This window comes from Drosophila guanche, unplaced genomic scaffold (assembly GCF_900245975.1).
Source record: "Drosophila guanche unplaced genomic scaffold, DGUA_6, whole genome shotgun sequence".
Taxonomy (NCBI): domain Eukaryota; kingdom Metazoa; phylum Arthropoda; class Insecta; order Diptera; family Drosophilidae; genus Drosophila; species Drosophila guanche.
The window spans coordinates 6,132,324-6,152,108 of NW_022995745.1; the positions used below are offsets into that span (position 1 = coordinate 6,132,324).

The 19,785-nt window shown below is 51.1% G+C and overlaps 2 protein-coding genes and 1 long non-coding RNA gene across 4 annotated transcripts in view; all 3 read right to left on the reverse strand.

The window, feature by feature from the left end:
- Nucleotides 1-3,680, reverse strand: part of LOC117580694 — a 25,223-nt gene extending 21,543 nt beyond the window's left edge. Inside the window, exon 1 of the long non-coding RNA XR_004573598.1 lies at nt 3,181-3,680. This is a non-coding gene — a long non-coding RNA (uncharacterized LOC117580694). The remainder of the gene's footprint in view (nt 1-3,180) is intronic.
- The window catches only part of LOC117580671 (mediator of RNA polymerase II transcription subunit 15), a 42,505-nt gene extending 27,922 nt beyond the window's left edge, over nt 1-14,583 (reverse strand). Inside the window, exons 1-3 of one of the 2 annotated variants that reach the window (XM_034267283.1) lie at nt 14,579-14,583; nt 6,177-8,109; nt 5,444-6,091 (exon numbers count right to left, since the gene is read on the reverse strand). In XM_034267283.1, the coding sequence (XP_034123174.1) occupies nt 5,444-6,091; nt 6,177-8,076 (2,548 nt within the window). In that variant the 5' untranslated portion in view covers nt 8,077-8,109; nt 14,579-14,583. Of the gene's footprint in view, nt 1-5,443; nt 6,092-6,176; nt 9,310-9,823; nt 10,168-14,578 lie in introns of those variants that run through there. The other variant, XM_034267282.1, reaches the window with a different exon arrangement.
- On the reverse strand, nt 13,238-19,568 carry LOC117580675 (thyroid adenoma-associated protein homolog). Its single transcript, XM_034267289.1, has 6 exons — nt 19,384-19,568; nt 19,136-19,319; nt 18,803-19,078; nt 15,708-18,747; nt 15,482-15,646; nt 13,238-14,848 (listed from the first exon to the last, which is right to left on the reverse strand). The coding sequence occupies exons 1-6, from the start codon at nt 19,490-19,492 to the stop codon at nt 13,349-13,351; spliced, it is 5,274 nt and encodes a 1,757-aa protein (XP_034123180.1). The 5' UTR covers nt 19,493-19,568; the 3' UTR covers nt 13,238-13,348.
- Between the last annotated feature and the right edge of the window lie 217 nt (nt 19,569-19,785).

The window sequence follows — 19,785 nt, forward strand, 5'->3', positions numbered from 1 at the left end:
GGGGGGGGGGGGAGGGGGGGGGGGGGGGGGGGGGGGGGGGGGAGTGGAGCGGAGTTCCCTGAATATGCATTCTCAATTCGTAATTCCTATGGCTATGGTTCTGTTTCTTTTTCTGCTTTTCCTGTCTCCCTCTCTGTGGGTCTCATTTTTTTGTGCTCATTCATTTTCTGCTTTGGTCTTTTAGTTTTTTTTGGCCATTGCCAACGGTGGCATTTTTGTGGCCTAAATTTCATTGCAACAAAATTGCACAAGAGGGCTGGGCGTGTAGCGCAGGAGACGGCTTGATAGGCGTCCCCCTGACTGACTGCAATGTGTCAACGGGATTTTCCTCTTCAAAATGTTTACATTATTCACTTTGATGTCACCCGCCCGACCCCCCTCTATCACTCTCTCTCTCTCTCTCTCTTACTCTTTCGCTCTTTCTCCTTGCTGACTATTTTTTGTCGCCACTTTTCTTGTGCGACTATCTTCCTGGTGCTCCTCTTACTCTCTCTGTTCTATTGCACCTCTCTCTCACTCTCTCTCTCTCTCTCTCTTAACACCGTCCATTGCATGGCATTATGCCATGTTCTTGTTCTTCCTCCACTTCTCTCCCACTCATCCCTCTCTCACACTGTTTCAGGCTCCTCTCATTACCACTTGATAGCTGATAAGAGTTTCCAACAAGAAACTAAAAGCAACTAAAACAAAAAACAGACTGACCAAAAATAAGTGGAACGACAGTGCAACAGAGAGAATGCAGCAGAGTGAGAGGGAAGGAGGGGGGTGGTAGAGAATGGCGAAGTGCTTTTTGTGCAAGCTCACACACGCACTCACATGCACACATGCATGTACGTAGATGTGTGTATGTCTGCTTAGAAACACCGTTAAACGATGACGGCAAGAACAAGCAAAAAGCCGTTGCTCAAACTCTGCCCAACATACGTCGACAGACAGCAGCAGCAGCAGCAGCAGCACCACCACCAGTAACAGTAACAACTCAACTTTCAATAAGAAGGAGAAACGAAAGACAAGCATCTCTTGCCTGATGCATTTGATACCCTGTACAACACAAAGAGCAGTTCGTATTATTTTGAACTGCACAGAAAACTTCCTACCTCTTTATACGACAATGTGATGAAAATTAGACGAGCATACCCTCTTTGCCAGGGTAGCAATACGACAGCAGCGACAGAAGCAGCAGCAAGAAAATTGTTCAAGAAAATTCTTATAAGAAATTAGCAAAAACGATGACGACAGCAGCAAGCAGGCTGGCCTGCTGGCTGGCAGGCAGGCAGCGGCAGCGGCAGCGACAACAACAACGCGATGCAATGCGATTTTGCCGTTAGCTTTTTTCCCCATTTACTTTTTCTTGCAGTTTTTTTTTTGCGTCGCAAAGCTCAAGAACTGGCTGCATGATAATGCGAAGAGCGAGAGAGAGAGAGTGAGCAAGAGGGACAGTGTAAAAGAGAGCAGCTGAGAGCAGCGCAAAGCCAGAGAGAGCGCAGAAAAGGCAAGCAAGGCGCGACTTGCAGTGAGATGGAAGCAGATGCAGCGACGCTCGGCTGCGACAGAGGCAGACAATTGCAACATAAGCAGGGCAGAGCAGTAAACAGGCGACAAAAGTGTCAAATTATTATAGCTGATACATGTGATAAATTTTTTTTAATTAAATTGTGACGTTTTCTGGAAAATCTTGTGTTTAAAAAAAAAAAACCTTAAAGCACTCAAAGTTTACATTGTTAAAATCTCACAAATTTGGGTAGATGTGTCATACAGCCAGACACATTTCCCTACTTTGGCAGTGACGAATTTGTCGTCTGTGCGACAGTGCACAAAGAAGAGCATTCCTCAGACTCTCAGCCCGATGCTTGTGCTCTAGTCTCTTTTTCTTTCGCTCTTTCTCTTTCGCTCTTGCTGCCCAGCGAAACCAAACACAAGCAAAGGCAACAGAGCAAAAAGAGAGAGAGAGAGAGGCAGAGAGAATCAGTAAACGACAACAAAACACAATAATGCAGAGACAAGAGAAAAAAGAAGCAGCGCTGCAGCAGCGGCCAGTCAGATGAAAAAAAAGCAACAAAAATTATTGCGTTGTTCATAAATCAGTTGCAATTAAAATTAACTGGTCAAAGAAAACAAAAAATGCAAAGGCTAATTAGATTTGTGGACGAAGCCGGGCCGAACCGGACACTGGCCAGCCAGCCGGCCGGCAGGCCAGAGTAAAACGAATGGCCGGTCGTTCGTGTATGCGCTCCTCGGCTGTTAAACAATGCATTTTATACCGTCGATATTTACTGTTGGTTTACTTTATGCTAATTACATGCCAAACGCATTGGTGTGCATCACGTAAATTCTTGCTGTGAGAAAACCCAAAAAGTAAACAAATCTACATTGTTTTTCCCCCTGATCAAAGAAAACGATTGCATGGAGACTTGAGCCCTAAAAATGTTCGGCCTAAAACGCAACGTGCGGCAGCAGCTTGACCGAATGTCGCCGACGCAGCTGACAGACTCGCCGGTAGACAGCTAGCCGGCACGCGATTCCTCTTTTCTATTTTGTTCTCTCGGCGGTCGGCGTCCGGTGCGAGACGGGGCGGGGCAAAGAGACTTTGAATTGCTGCATTCGATTGCTATTATTATTATTAATATTATTACTGCACTTCTTCACATATTCCACACACACACACACACACACACACAAAAGAAACACAACTTTTGACATTTTCTCGACAAATTTTGATATTTTTTGTTTAATTTTTGTTTGCAGAACACGCGCAATGTCGGCGTTTTTTGTTTAATAACAACAATAGGTAGCGGGGTGGGGTTCTTTTTCGACTGTGTAGATTCACAAATAAATTGCCAGTTTGTTGCTGTTGCAATCACAAAACACATAAAACAACAACAAAAATGAATGTGAGCACGAGAATGAGGTGGATGTGGAGTGAGCCGAGCGAAACACGCGCTTTTCCACCCACAAAAAACGTATACGCCACGCCATGCCACGCCACGTTGTCTCTCGCGCCTTTCACATTACGTATACGCCCTGTGGCATCACCACCATTCATATTGCGTATTCGCCTTGTGGTGGCAGCAGCAGCAGCACGTTGTTGCCACCGCTTCGAATAATCATCATCATCATCATCATCGTCAGCATCGTCATCATCATCTTTCAACTCCTCGTTTCTGCCTCGTCTCTTCTAACCCCACAAAACACGAGCGACTCTCGAGAGGCATCGTTGCCGTGTCCGACGACGTCTAAATGCGCACTAAAACATTTTTCCCGAGAAAAACACACGGTCCATGAAGACCAGAAGAACCGGCACAAAACGGAATGAAATACAAAAAAAAACTAAAAAAATATAAAATAAAATGGCAAATGCCAAAATCCTTTTTTTTTTGCTTTTTCGCCAGACTCTCTGCCGGCGCTCTGGCTTTGGTAACAGAGACGCAGCAGCCCAAGACAGTCGCTCCATCGCTCTCTCTCTCTCTCTTTTTTCTCCTTTTCTCTGTCTGTCTCTGTCTCTGTTTGTGTGTGTTCGCCGTCAGCAGCAGCACGGATGAACGAACGTCAAATAGAACATGTGCTAATGAATTATCAACTGTCAGCAGAGTTTCCACGGAACAGCAGCGTGCAAAGTGCAAACACTCACGCGGACATGAATGAAGGCGAGAAAAAGGAATCGGGTGGGAGCAGAGAAGGAACAAGATGTGTGAATGGAAGCGACAGAGAGACAGAGAAAGAGTTGGACAGAGTTGGCTGTTTGGGTGGATGGCGGATAGCCTACTTATAGAATGTGTTGCCTGCACATGACTGGCAAATGCAATCGACGATGATCTCTAAATGAATGCCAAATATAATGAATAAGTGCGTTCACACATGCACACACACACACACATGGAACTCAGTGAATGCAGTCAGCAATCTGTTAATCTGTTCCTGTAAATCTGTCATGCACAGGCATGTATTTTGTTTTTGCTTTCGGGCTTGAGAATTAGCAATCTTTGTCAACGAAACATCGCCACTAACTGCTCGTATTTTGTTATGGATACGTCGATAAAGTGCCAACAATCGATGCTCAATCAGCTTTCATCCAGTGCTTACTCCGAAGGTAGTTCATTCGCTGTACAAATTACCCATAAACGAGTGGTTTTAGAGGCGAACCATAAAATAAACGAGTAATGTCTCAAGCTCTACAGAAATCGGTAGAGTGAAAGGCATGTTCCAGCGCAAATTGCGGATCAAATCAATATGAATCAATATTGCAAGTGAAAAACCCACCCAAAAGCATCCTCCGAATCATTTCGCTTTACTTTTCCATCTCTCATCGCATGTCAACTCATCTCAGCTCTTTCTCATGGCCCCATAATATCGTCCCCGGAAGGCGCAATCGTCTCCATTCTGCTCTTCGGCCACCCCTTTCCTCTCACTCAGTTGCACGAGCATACAAAATATGTTGCACGCTTTTAGGCGCATAAACGCAACTTTTTTGCTACGTAATATGCATTTCCCCGCCTCTGTGTGAGTGCCACACTGTGTTCTTGTGTGTGTGTGGAAAGGTAAATGACATCAATGGAGGTTGGCTGGCTCCTCCAGGCCGCCGCCCCCGTCTGCTGTCTAGGCCTGGGGAGGACTCCGTCTCCCGCTCTCTCTCTCTCGCTCTCTCTCTTTCTCTCTCTCTTCCTTTTGCTCTGGTGTTTACTTTTTGCTTGCATTTTGGTCTCTGTTTCCGTTTTGCTGCTTGCCTGCTTACAGTTTCCGGCTTTTGGCCAACACAAACACATACGCAGGGGCGGAGAGCAAGGCTTATTCTGCGCGCGCCTAAGTACATGCAATGATTTTTTATATTCTTCTTGTTGCTCAAAGAACACACCGCAAAAGGCTAAAGATGAAGGATGAAAGATGCTGGCCGGAAGGAAGGCAGGAAGGCAGAGACAGGCACAGGCAGGCCGTAAGCCAACAAGACATCGCCCATCTGTTTGAGGACGACAGGCACGCAGGCAGGCAGGGTTTCGGGCCTCTACAAACTAATCTCGACCCCAAAACCCTTCCTTGAATGCAGTTTTAGGCTAAGAAAACTTTTCAAAAACTACATCATTTGCCCCCCATTGTTTGATGATAATAGAAATCAATGAGAATTTGCTTTTTGTTGCTGCCGGAATAAACTTTTGGGGCCCTGAGGGAGAGAACTTGTTTGGCCCCTTGCCAACAAGAAATATGGAAATTTATCCCCAATTGAGTTTTGGGCATACAGAGTTTGGTGATCCTCTCGAAAATGCATTGGGGCAACTTATCGATTATTCAATTGCCGAACTGCAGGCAACTGCAGAACTTTGCAACAGAAATTGAATTCAATTGAATTTGAATTGCATTTTTGGATGGTGGAAAAGGTATCCCAGTCCCCGTATTCAAACCAGACTTAAAGCTGTCGCTGTGCATATCATTTAATGAAGGTGTAAAAACGTACCACTGGGATCGTGATGATGCGGCGGTCCTTGTTGCTGGCTGTGATGCTGATGATGGTGATGGGGATTCGGGGCACAGAAGGCACTCGATCCGCCGCCTATTGTCGGTGGTGGCACAATACCCGATGGCGGCGGGGGATAGGCACTGGCCCGATATGAGGGCGGCGGCGAGCCAACATCACATCGATCGGGTGGCACTGGCACGGCGACGGGCACTGGCACCGGCACTGGCACCGGCACGGGCACTGACAGTGGCGCCCCAGTTGGCGGTGGCCCATAATGTGGCACCTGGGGCGGCGGTGGTCCTCCGTAGTGATGCGGCGGCGGTGGCGGTCCGTGGCCATACTCGGCCGCCTGCTGGTAGTGATGGGCGTGCGCTGCATGTGCGGCATACTGATGCTGGTGATGCATGTGCAGCATGCCGCCAGCACCGCCCGGACCCAGCTGGTGGGCATGGTAGGCAGCGGCTGCCGCGGCCGCTGCTGCAGCGGCGGCATACGAGGGCGGCGGTGGGCCATGATGCTCGGGCACGGCATGCTCCGTGTGTAGCCCCAGGTCGGGGGCATGGTACATGCCAGCACTCAAATGTTCGCCGGGCAGCAGGACATGCGGTGCTGGTGGTTGAATCGGCAGCGGCGGCGAGCTATGCGCTGTGATTGGCAGCGGGATAAGGGGAGAGGTAGATAACGGTCAATGATAATGGGAAAATGGGAAAATTCTAAATCTATAACTCACCCTCGCTGAGGCCAGAGCTGGCGCCGGGCGGCAGCATGCTGGAGAGCGCACTCAATGGCGTATAAGATTTTGGTGGCTCCACGGAGCCGGGCCGCAGCACGCGCTCCTCGGTGACGCTGGACTGCACACGGTATTGCATTTTGCAGTAGGCCTCTTGGGCGGCACCATTGCTGGCATTAACGTAGACGCCGGTGATGGTGACATCTGTGTCCTGGACAATGACAACGCTGGAGGAGGTGGGTCGACTGCAGTCCTTGGCATCCTTGGTGCTGCTCGAGTCACGGTAGCCGCCGCCGCTGGTGGTTGTGCCGCTGCTGCTGGTTGTTGTGGTGGTGTCCGTGTTCGTCTCCTTTGTCTCCTTCGAGTACTTGGAGTCGTTGCTCTCCTCGATGAGGATGTGACTGCTGGGCGGCACCTTGTCCTTCAGCGATGATTCCTTCAGCTCTCGCTCGCGCTCACGTTCGCGCTCACGTTCCCGCTCACGCTCTCGCAGCGATTCCTTGGTCTCCTTGGGCTCCTTCTTGATGTGCACATCCGTTTTGTGTGGCATCATCTTGGTGGACTGCTGGACGACGGCCTGCATCTCCAGCTCGTCGTAGCTCTCGAAGCTGCTGCAATCGCTGGCCAGATTCTTGTCCAGATGCCGCTCCACCTCGTAGGTGGCCGCCACAATGGCGCTGGCGTTCAGGCTGGCCATTCGCTTTCTCGCCAGGATGCCCTTGTAGTCTCCAATTAGCTCCTCGGTGAATGGTGTCTTTCGCTTCTTCGGCACTTGCTTTGGCGCTGGCTTCGGTTTCTCTGACTTCTTGGCATCTGTTGCCTCGCTGCCGCCTGGAGCTGCCGCCGCCGCTGCCTTCTTTGGTGGCGGCTTCTTTTGCAGCTTCTTTTTCTTGGGCTGTGGCAGAGCGGGCAGCTGCATTTCATCTCCCTCGCTATCGCTATCAAACTCCCAGTGCTTGCCCACGCCTCGGCCACCGGGCACAATTCGCAGCTCCCTGCGTGGCTCAATCTCTTTGGGCGGTGGCGGTGCTGGTGGCGTTGATGGCGTCGACGAGGACTCCTTGTCTTTGTCCTTGTCCTTGTCCTCTCCATGACGCGGCGACTCCTTGTGATTGTTGTCATCGTCACTGCCATCCAATGTCCGTATCCGTGGCGGCTGTTGTGTCGCCTTCGACAGTCCCAACTCGTGGGCGGTGCGCGATTCATTCTCGTAGAGGCACTGTACCTTCGCCAAAGCATTCAGCGAGGCCATGCGATGCCGCTTGGGTCCGCTGTAAGCGCTCAGCTTTTTCTCATCCTCGGAATCGCTGCTCTCCCCAGAGCTATCGCTGTCAGGGCTATGATTGGCCGCTGCCGTTGCCGCCGCCGCTGCTGCTGCTGCTGCTGCTGCAGACTTTCCCGCTGGTGGTTTCTTCTTGCCGGGCGGTGGCTTTGTCGGCGAGGGTGATGAGGGTGTGGCCAGCTTTCGTTTCGCTTGCTTCTTGGCCGTGGCTGTGGCTGTGACTGTGACTGGGGCACTGATCTTGCTTGGTTCGGACTGTGCGTCTTTTGTGGCCGCTGTTGGCTTATCCACTTTCTTTTCTTTATATTTTTCCTCCTCCTCCTTCTTCTTCTCCTGATCCTCCTCCTGCTCCTTGATCTGCTGCTCCACCTTGGGCTTGGCCTCCTCCTTCATCTCCTGCCTCTGCTCCTGCTCCTTTTGCTGCTCATTCTCTGTCGGCTTTTGCTCTTCGTTCGGTTTCTCCTTTGGCTGCTTCAGCGGCTTGTTATCCTCCTCGGAGAACTCCCGCAACTGCTTCAAAGCTGGCAGCACCATCTTGATGGGCTCCTCATCCTCGGAGCCCGACTTGAAGTCGTAAATATCCTTGGCCCCCGCTCCGCCTTGACACCACGAGGGCATTGCCTTCTGGTGGCCACCAGCTGCACTCTGCTGCTGCAGGCGAACCTTCGATCCTGCCGAGGTTTTCGTGTACTTGATCTTCGGTCGCTGTTTTGCTGCTGCTGGCGGTCCAGGACCCTCCACGGGTGTCGGTGTGGGTGTGGGTGTCGGTGTCGGTGTTGGTGTCGGCGTGGGCGTCGCTGTCGGCGTTTCTGTTGGCGTCCGATTGGGCGTTGGTGTTCTTGTCCTTGCTGCTGTCGCTGTGCCAACAATCTCCTCCAGCTCCATTTGCACGGGCTCCGTGTTGGAGTCGGGCAGTCGCTGTGTTGGATTCGTTGCCTTCTTCGTGGTCTTGGCCACCTTGGCGGCTGGTTTGGGGTGCTGTTCTGGTGCTGCTGATGCTCCCTTCTTGACTGCCACCTTGCCCTGTTTGGCGGCAGGTGTGGCAGGTTCTGCTGGAGCAGCTGCTGTTGGCGTCGGAGTTGGAGCTGCTGTGGGCGGTGCAGTCAGCGTCTCTACTTTTGTCTTCTTGGCGCTCGTGTGCGCTGCCTTCTTGGATCCTTTCGATCCTTGAGATTCCTGTGGCGTCACCTTCGAACTAGCATCGCTGGTGGATTTTGGCTCCGTTTTGGTCTCCGTCTTTGACTTCTCCTTCTCCTTGTCCTTCTCCGGGGAGGGTCGCGGCGGCCGTTTCACCGGCATCGTTTTGCCGGGATTGAGGCTGGCTATCACCTTGACAGCGGCTGCCCGCGACTTGGTCTTGACATTCTCCGAAATAGACGACTTGGATATGGAGCTGACGTTCAGGGGCCCCTCACCGCTTGGCATCAGATTGTCGAATCCGTGGATCTTGATGTCCAGATTTTTGAGCATCTTGTTGATGGCCCGCGCCTTGCCATCCTCCTGCCGCTCCTCGGGCGAGAGCTTGGGTGTTGTATTTGCGCTGGACTTGGAGCCACTGCCACTGCCACTGCTGGAGCTGGTGCTGCTCTCTGTGGCTATTGCTGCTCCGCTTACTCCTGCTGTTGAAGGATCCTTTGTCTGCCTCTTGCCCGATGCTGTCGCTGACGCTGATTTCTTTTCCTCCGTCTCCTCTGTGGGGGCTTTCACATGTTTCCCCACCCGTTTTTTCCCCGTCGTTCCGCACGCACTTGACGCCGCTGGGGCTGCTGCTGCCGCTGCTGCTGCTGTGGCCGTCGAGCGTTGGGCACGCTCAGCGACGCTGGAACGCTTCTTCGAGACCATCTCGTGGGGCTGCAATGAGAGCGGGTGGCCATGCCACACAAGGCATAAATAAAGTGCGGCACACAGCATAAAACAGTCGACTATGGGAATACCCTTTACGCAGATATATTGGGGGATAAATGGCAGAACGGAGGATACCACGTGGGTGTACAGGGTACAAACAAGAAGAGAGGAGCACAGGGGGAACCTCTCTCTCCTCCACCTCCACATCCTCTCTCATTTTTCCAGCGTTTATTTAGTTCAAGTGTCTGCACGTGACAAACAAAAGGGAATGAAAATGCTTGCTAGAATGTTCCCCCGAATGGGGGACGAAAGAGGAAACTCCTCTCTCTCTCTCTTTCTTTGGTAGGGGGAGCTGGCATGCTGGGCATAAAGAGGAATCCTCCCTTCAAGAGGAAACATTTGGGAAATCCTCAAAATTCTTATTGAAAAACTAGAAGTACAATTCAAGCACTTTTCGGGTTCGAGAAGATTCGGCAAAACGGCTAATGGTTAACGGTTTAACGGTCCCATCCATGCTTACCTCTCTCACTCTGTCTTGCTCGCTTTCACTGGGCCGCTATGGCGACTGCGGCGGCAACAACGACGACGGCGACGTTGACTTCGACGTCGATGTCCGCTGTTCTGCTGCTGCTGGTGCTACTGTTGCTGCTGCTGCTCAGCCACGCAACGGCACTCCTGGGCATCGGCAATGGCTCTGGATACCGTTGAACGATACCCATTTGGCGCTTCAATCGGGAAGTCGGTTAACCCGCTTCCCCAGTCCCACACACAAAAATATTTAAATGCACTTTGAACAAACGTTTTTCGTTGTTTGCTTATTGTTTTTTTTTTGATTTGTCTGTTTATGTTTGTTTGATTTTGTTGCACGTTTGGTTAATATTGCAATTGTTGTTGCATTTTGTTTGATTTTGATTTCCACAGCGGCCTGCAATACATACACACATGCATGTGTATACACGTGCGTGAGTGTGAGTGTGTGCAAATAAACATAAACGTAAACAATTTTATTTCGTCACAAAAATTATGCAGCACGCACACAGCCACACGTACGCGTACTCTCTTTCTCACACACACGCACAGAGGAAGAAATCCCATTCACGCAGACTCACACACATGCATACATACAAATATGCACAGGGACAAGGTATATTCAATTGTATTGTAAGGCAATTCCTGCTCTCTCTACTCTACTCTCTCCAGCTAGGAGAGACCGCTCTTTCGGTGGGACTTTTCTTTTTGGCCACTTTTTCATATGTTTCCCACTCAAACAAGTTTTGGGTCTCGCGCTTTTGCACTGCATCACCTTCCAAGTAATATAGCATGCACACACACACACACACACACACATACACACAGACCAGCCCATAAACAGGGCGCGTTTTTCCCCAAAAACGTTCATTTACACTTTTTTTGTATATTGTAATTTCCAGTTATTTTCTCTTGTCTGCTTTTCTATATATGTATGCGAGGCTACCACCACCCCTCTGGCAACCATAACCCATCACTAACAAAAAACACCAGAGGCTGGGACTCCCTACCCTCCCTCCCTCCCAACGGCCCTAACACTCACACACACACATACGCGCCCGCACTCCCCTTTGTCGACAATCAAAAAGAAAACGCTTTGGCGTGCCACACACAAAATGATGCAAACATTTTCCCAATTGGCATTCGATTAAGCAAAAAAGGGAGTTATAAATGCGAATACGGGCGCCACCAACGCCACGAATCATTAATGCCGCTCGACCCTTACATTTGTATTTTACAGAATCGGCGATAATATCCGCGCGAACACGCACTCGATAAACAAATCACAAGAAAAAAAAATAAATAAACTAACGCACATTGGTGTATGTGTGTGGCAGTGGATTTATCGATAAGATATACTGCCTGACCCTCACAAATTTACGCAAATATACATACTCAATTTCAAAATATACCGTAAATATACCAATGCAAATCGTAGGGCTCGATTTTGATATTCTGCGTAATATTACTAGCTACCTGGTTCGCTCAGTTATGAAACTTTGAAACTCAAAAGTTATCTTTATTGTGTTGTTTATGGAAACAAGGTTTAGACAAAAATATGTGACTTTGTTACATGGCAACTACACGGTGACCACATATTTGTTACATGTCATCGACATATTTGAGGAGTATGTACGTTTTGTCTACCCTTTTCTTAATTGTTAACAACTATTCATACACTTATATACAAGTCGATCCAGATGCAGGTTTACCATGGGAAAAGAGGCTTAGAAAAAGCAAGGTTAACGCCACCCCATTACCACACACACCATGATTTACGCTCCATGCTCATTTTTGCGTTTCGTGTACGAGCTCTCGCTTGGGATATATCGATACTGAAACGATTTGGCGGTAACATCTGCTTATTTAAAAAAATGGCCATTTCATTTTCTTAAATTTACTTATATTTAAAATTATTAAAGGGTATTCAATTGCCTAAATGTGGCCTCCTTTGCTATTTAAAACCTTTGTAATGCGTCCTGGCCTTAAAAGGATCAATTTTTGGAGTAAGGATACATCCAATTCCGCCCACTCCTTTACTGTTGCCTTTCGTGCAAGTAAACTTTGGCAGAAAGTATGCCCCAAAGGTTTTCAATTGGGTTGAGATCAGGGCCATTTTAAAAGCGGAATTTTTCGGTCTTCAAAGTATGTTTTTGAGTACTTTGACACTTGGATCGCGGCATTATCCTGTTGAAAAATCCAGGAATCTCCATAATGCGCTTCCCCAACATCGACAAGAACTTCGTCCAATAGTTGAACATATTTCTCCGAGTTCATTTTGTGGGTAACGAAACATATTGGAAACATCTTTCCAGCAAAGCCAAATGCAGCCCACACCATTAGTGACCCTCCTTGAAAATTTCTAGAAATTTTCAACTGCTTTGGAGCCCTAACATCCCTATTGGTATCCATCTGGACCATCTAAATTGAATTTTTGTACATCTCTGAATATAATATTTTGCCACTCCAAGTCCCAAAACTTGTGATTTTGTGCAAACTCAAACAAATTTGTATTGTTGCCCGCCGACCAAGTAAACAAACACAGGATTTGGTCATTCAGCAAACAACATATAGAGGGTTCAAACTACTGAAAAACCTGCTGTCTACATTTGAGCACTCTATGAGTCGTTTGCTTAGTGCTTTAACCCTCTAAAGCCTGTGAGGGACACCCGCGCCGTTCGAGTGCTTTCAATAAACCGCCTGTTATATATATTCATAAATACTGCGTCGCCTCTTTACACTAAATAATTAGTCACAAAAAATCACGCTGGAGAAAACAACCATTAAAATAAAGCATATATTATTATATTATTGTGTGCCGAGATCGCTCATAGGGTAATGAGAACGTGTTAGATGTTAGTAGTTAAAAGAAAAAAAGGCGCGTGGCTCGACTGCACTCGCCATTGGCGTTTTTAGTTTTCTTTTAACTTTAAAATTGTAGATTTGGCAGGTTTTGGCCCTTTTGCGGGGGCGGGAGGAAAACGCCATTCCGTAGGGAATGACCTTATCTATCAGATCACCAAATTGGGATCCGATTGGATCATTCTTATAGCCACAATGAAGAAATTAATTTACAGTGGCTAAACCCACCCCGTCCCGCAGCTTATATTTGTTTTTTGCACATTCTCTCATTCACACTCTGCTTCTGCTGTGTGGCGGCCACGCGTGTTGGTGTGAGAAGTGTTGTAGATGTAGATGACAGATGACAGATGAAGAAAAATGTAAAATTTGACAAAACACCGCACGGAGCTTTGGTTCTGCTAAGTCTACAGAATGTTAGCTTGGGTTCTGTTAGTGTTACAAATTTCTCTGTTAAGCCTGCAGAAGGTTGCATTTGGCTCTGTTAAGCCTGCAGAAGGTTGCATTTGGCTCTGTTAAGTCTATAAATTGTTCCATTTGGTGAATAAAATAATTGTATTTGTATGTATGTAGATAACTTCTCTTAAAAACAGTGGTACTGTCTGACAATTGTTTGAACTTTGCAGGTTTGACGATGGAGCAGCAGCTGCGGCATCTCCTAGTCCCATTGGCTGCGCGACCAAACGACACGAGCACGTAGCACCTCCTCGATGGACGCCAGCAGGGCCGAGTCCTGGTCAAAGGCCGCTGTGAAGCCATCGGCCACCTCGCGGATAACCATCAGCGTCTCGCAGTACAGATTGCAGCCCTGCTTGTCGAACAGATCGACATCGCCGCCATCCTCCGCGAGGGTGCCATGCTCCTGGGTGGGTGCCTCCTGCGCCATCAGCAGGAATGGCTCGACAATGATGTTAAAGAGGCGCAATAGGAAGCCGCTGTCGCTGCCGTACTTCTCCAGGCTGGCAATGAAATGTCTGAGGAACTCCTTGAACACAACATTCGCGAGAATCTTCTTGGGCTGGGGCTGGGGCTGGGGCTGTGGGTGCACGCCTTCCCGCAGCATTTGTTCGGCCATGACGGCCGCATCGTTGCGCAGTCCCTCGTCATCGTCGACCAGCAGCAGGAGCACCAGCCGGGCATAGCGGCCGAGGATCTCCACATCGCCCAGGAAGAGCTGACGTCCGATTTCGGTGCCGATGCGCTCGCACAGTCCGATGGCCTTGTGCCGCAGATAGACTGGCTGTGTGGCATAGCTCAGGATCTGCGCATACTCCAGCAGCAGCACCCAGATGGACTGCGGCAACTCCGCCTGGCGGTCCATCAGCCGCTTGATGGCCAGCACCAGGCCAAAGTGCACGTGCGCAGCATTGTTCTCCAGCCCCAGCTCCAGCAGTCGATCCAGATCGATTATGGGATCGAGGGGCAGCAGCAGCTGCAGGATACCAATGCGGCCGGCCAGCTGTAGGCTCCAGCAATGGGGCGGACCCTGCTGTCCCCAGGCGTACATGCGTCGCAGGCAGGCGTGCACCGAGGGCGACGAGGCGATGCCACGGGCCAGCTCCTGTCGCTGGTCGGGAGTTAGGGCCTTGTGGTAGCGCACAATGTCGCTGGAGAAGCTCAGCACCTTCACATCGCCGGCATTGACCAGATCGGGATGCAGCGGTGGCAAATCCTGCAGCGCCACGTACAGCAACAGCTCACCCTTCAGCTCCTCAATCTCCATGGGCGGCGACTGTGTGCCACACAGATCCTCGACAATGTGCTTCATGGCAGCGCCCGCACCGCACTCCAATCGGTGCAGATGCAGCCCAAACACCTGGAAGATCTTCGGCGAGAGACGCTCCCTTCGGCACACGTCATAGATGCGACCAGGCGACACCGCGTACACCTGCCGCAGCTCTACAATCAAACTCTCTTCGAGCTGTCCCTGTGCCACATCCTCCAGTATGGCCACCAGCAGCTCCAGCATTCCATTGAACAGAAAGACGCTTCGGCCGAGCAGATCCAGCGTCACTTTTGGCAGTGTCTTTAGCATCATTCGTATGAGATTCGGGCGGCTCCAGCGCAGCCGCCGGTACAGCTCCAACAGCAAACGCTCTCGGCCATGGATACGATTGTGGCTCAGCATTGGAGCAGCCTCTTGGGCGAAGGATGGTGCCTGTAAATTGGAGTCGGAAGTTAGTAGAAGAAGCAATTATCCAGAGTTCTATTAATCGATATTTATCGAACTTATCGATAAACAAAGTTGAAGATTTCAGCGGTTAATAGATAGAAATTATCAAGGATCAATATTTATAGATAATAAATCAAGAAAAATGAACAAGAAATGATCGCAAGCAAAATCATGAGAGATATAAGACTATGAGGATCTGTAAATCGATATTTATCGAGCTTATCGATAAACAAATATGAAGATTTCAGCGGTTAATAGATAGAAATGATCAAGGACCAATATTTATAGATAATAAATCCAGAAAAATGAACTAATTAAAACTGATTTTAAAGATGAAGAAATGATCGCAAGCAAAATCATGAGAGATATAAGACTATGAGGATCTGTAAATCGATATTTATCGAGCTTGTCGATAAACAAAGTTGAAGATTTCAGCGGTTAATAGTAAGAGTAATTATCAAGGATCAATATTTATGAATGAAAAAATCAAGAAAAATGAACTTAAGCTGATGAAATGATCAACCGATTAATTATCGATATTTATCGCTCGATGAAAAAGGGGTTTAGAGCTGAAGAAAACATCTGTAAATCATTCTTGGGAGAGTGCTGCCTACTCACATTTAATCGTCCATGCAGCGCCATCATTTGCACAAGGATGGACCTTAGCCGCACAATCGCATCCTGATCGTCCACGAAATTGCCAAGCACCGCTGCGGCCTTCTCGCGCGTCAAAACATCCGCACAGAGGCTGATTTTCAGCAGATCTGGCACAAAATTGCTGAGCTGCAAAAGAGCGAAGTGAGGATCAAGGCTCGCGATCAAGAATCGTTTCGGGCAGACTCACCTTCAGTGTGGACTCGGCGCCCTCCATCGACGAGGGATAGAGCCGACTGAGCAGCATGAGCATGCTCTGCAAATGAATCTTTTGAGCGCCATGCAGCGTCCGCGGACCGAGTGCGGCCTGGGCCAGACCCCGGCTAAAGTAGTTGTAAAGCTCCGGGTAGCGTGTGAAGAAGATGCGTCCCGTCATCCGATTGCGTATGTGCAGCTCGCCGGCGTCATCGCGCGGCCGTTCCACGCCAAAGACACGAACGACTAGCGTGGCCAGCAGCAGGCTGGCGCTGTTTTGTTCCGCCCAATCGCTAGCCAGCAAACCATTCAGCGTGCAGACGATGCCGCGCGCCACAAACTCACCCACCAGATCGGCCAGCTCGCTGCTGCGGAATAAGGCACGCATTATGTTGAGGGCATGACAGCGAGCGGCGCCCGCCTCACTGGTCTCGCACACCTTGAGCAGCCGCAACATGCAGCGATGCAGCGTGTTGTGGGTGCCCAGCTTCAGCTCTGAGCAGACGAGTGCCTGCAGCATGTAGGGTATGCCAGCACTGCGACGCGTGGGACACAACCGTGATGGGGATTGCTGCTCCTGTTGCTCTTGCTTATCCTGTGGCTCTCCCTGTATCATGTCGAGCGCCTCGTTCACCCAAGCGGCTGGCAACTGATTGAGTGCCGCCGCATCGCTGTGCCAGAAGCGGCGACAGAGCATGCTGAAGCCCACATAGGCCTGCTCGAAGGCGCCACGATGCTTGATCTCGGCCAGCAGTAATAGGAAATGATCACCAATGGCCGTTAGCTGACTGCCGCTCAGCAGATATTCTCCTGCCTCCTGCTGCTGCTGCTCCTGCTCGAGTGGCGAACGTTCCACGAGGCCGCCGAGTATGTTGGACACTTCCTTGATGCTGCGCCAAGCGCAGAGCAGCACCATTTGCGGCGTGGTTTGAATCTGACGCAAGGCATCGGCATCGAGGCGTCGGCGCAGCACATTTGCCACCTGCTGATCCGTCTCCTGGTCACTGGTCTCCGGCAAGTAGCCCTCGGGCGCCACACTGCTCACCACCGGCAGCACCACCTCGCTAATGGCCATGCACACAGCGACCAGATCCTGCACATACTGCCGCCACAGCGGCTCCCGGGCCAGCTCCTTCAACGCCAGCAGCTCGATGAGGTGGCGACTGGCCAGCAGCAGCCCGTACATGGGACTCAGCTTGGCCGCTTCGGCGAGATTTGTGCTGGCCAGGGCCAGTGCCTCGCGCAGCGGCTGCAGCAGCCACTGCAGCGCCGCATAGATGCGCGGCTGATAGCGCACTCCAGGGGGCAGCTGCACCGTCAGCGGCGTCTCCACTTGATCGGCCTGGCAGTGCACCTGCAGCAGATAGGCGCCCGTCAGCGAGTCCGGGGGTCGCAGCGATTGCAGCAGCTCCAACACACGCTCCGGCTGGATGCGTGTGCGCGGCTGTAGCTGCACTAGCAGCTGGGCGGCCACCAGCTTGTTGTGCTCGTAGCTGTCCCAGAGGCAGGCCTCAACGCGTGCCGCCTGGCTGGCGGTCAGTATATCCTTCATGGGCATGTCCAGGCGGCTGCACATCAGCGCACAGCTCTGGAGCAGACGCAGCGACAGCCAACGGCGTCCGTAGTTGGCCGAATGAAAGAGATTGTCGGCCAGCAGGGCCATGAGTGCGCGCAAATAATCCATTTGCTCGGCACCCGTGGCCGTGGGACGCTTCCTGTGCTCCGCCAGGCAGAGCTCAAGGCGTCGCATCACCTTCAGCATGTGGCCAAAGCCCAGCTGCCGTATGTGCGCACTCGGATTGTTAATGTTGTGCTGCAGATAGTGTCCAATAATGTCACGCTCCTCGAGGCTGAGCGGCTCACTGGGCCGTGCCGCAGCGCTCACAAAGCGCAGCGTGAGCAGCCGCAGATGATCGTCCTGCCCGACTAGAGCCTCGCGCAGCCGCTGGCTGTGCGCACCGAGCAGGCACTGCCGCAGCTCATTGGACTCGGCGTTGCGTGCGCTCAGTATGGCCGTCAGGGTGGTGCTGAACGGCAGGGCCGTGTCGTTCTGCAGCCAAATGTGACGCAATGCGCGCGGCTCCTCTTTGACGGCTTGCGTGATCAGCGCCTCGATGGCGGACAGTCGCTTCTTCTGGTTCTGTGTGGCCTCCAGCAGCAGGTCCAGCCATTGATGGCGCCAATCCTCAAAGGATTGCTCCTTGCGCGAGGCCACCATCATGGCTTTAAAGAGCGCATCGACGGCATCCTCCACGCCCAAATGCTCGGGAAAGACGCGTCCAAAGAGGCTGGGGCAATGCCCGATGGCCTCGCGTGCACCCCGAACGCCTACAAGCTTCTCAAGTGCCACGCAGCCAGCATTGAGGCTGTCGCTGCCATCCTCGAAGCGTGCGTAGACCGCTTGAAAGAGCGCGACGTGGCCGCTGGCTTGGCCATGCTGCAGTATCTGCGTGAAAATGCCGCCGCACATGTGGCGCACCGAGTCCGTGGCACTGCAAATGTTGACCAAAGCGAAACGCTGCAATGCATGAAGGATGCGCTCGTAGCCGGGTGACAGATGCGTCACGGGCAGGCCCAAGCTCTTGGAATACGCATGAAAATGCTTGGCCATGTACACGAGCACATTGTTGAGGCTGCCCTCGTGGGCGGTGTGCTCCAGCAGGCGATCGACAATGTCCGCTGCCTGGCTGCCAAAGCGTTGATAGTCCTCCGGCAGCAGCACATTCAGCGCAGCCGCCTGTATGGGCAGGCACTCGATGGGCATGACCCGCGACGACTCATCCAGATACGCCGCCAAACGATCAAAGAATCGCGCATTCTTGCCTATGACAAGGCCAGCAATCGAGCGCACATCCCACGGGGTATCCCTGTGGCGAGCCACCTGCTCGGCAAGCAGCTGCACCGGCTGCAGCGGCGCATCGCTCGGCAGCTGATCGCGCCACTCGGACAGCACACCCACGTGGAAGCGCAGCACATTCTGCACAAACAAATACAGCTCGTTGAGGCGCGTGGGCGACAGCTCCAAGGAGCCATTGCTGCAAGAGCAAGTCCAATTGAAGCCAAAGCACACAGACAAAGACAAGGCCTCACCTGATGTCCCGCCAATAGCGTTCCAGGGCCAGGCTGAGTAGTGGCAAAAAGCTGGACAGCTCGTGGCCCAGTGCCTCGCGGCCAAACGGAAAGTTTTGCAGACACGCATTGGCCGACACAAAGACATCGTTCACCTGGTCGTGACTCAGTGGTGGTTCTGCGGCGGCCACTGTTGCCGCCAATTCACGCAGCGCCTCACGCAGTGCCGCCAACAGTTGTGGCTTCGTGTGCTGTGGATGGCCCAACTGTTTGGCCAGCGACTGGTCCGAGAAGAGTCTGTCAGGAAAGGGTCAGAGTTTGTCATTTTTTGTGTGGTTTTTTTCTGCTTCTTACTTGATCAACTGATTGCGCACGGAGTGCTTGAGCGGACTGGCAAAGAGCACACTAGCCAGAAATGGCCCCACCGCCAAGCGACGGTCCTCCCGCTCATGGCGTGCATAGAAACAATTCCGGATGACAATCACCTGCTCCGCGCTGCTGCTGGCCGTTGCAAACTGCTGCACAAAGCTATGCGATGCTGCAATAAAATCAAAAGCATTTGGCGGCAATCGAAACGCTGGCTGTGTGGGGCTCTTACTCACATCGCTGCCACTTGTGGGGCACCGGCACGAGGGCGTCGCGCAGTTCCGCGAAACGTTTGGGATGGGCACACAGCTTGATTGCTGCCACCCGCAAATTTAATTCGTTCATCGTTCCACCTTTAATCGAAAAGAAATAACAAAAATGGGAATGGGGAATACGGGGAAAGCGAATAACAACAATAAATCCAAAACGCGCCCGGAACAACAGGCAACAGGCAGTTATCGATCAAATGTACCGACAGCCCCTTAATTTCAAAATATACTGTAAATATACCGTAAATCTAAAATCATTTCCTCGACTTAGATCTTCTGTTTAATATTACCAGCTAGTGTGGACTCTCAACTTTAAAACCGTTATTTTACTCAAAACTTCATTCAATTCTCTACAAGACTGACTGATTT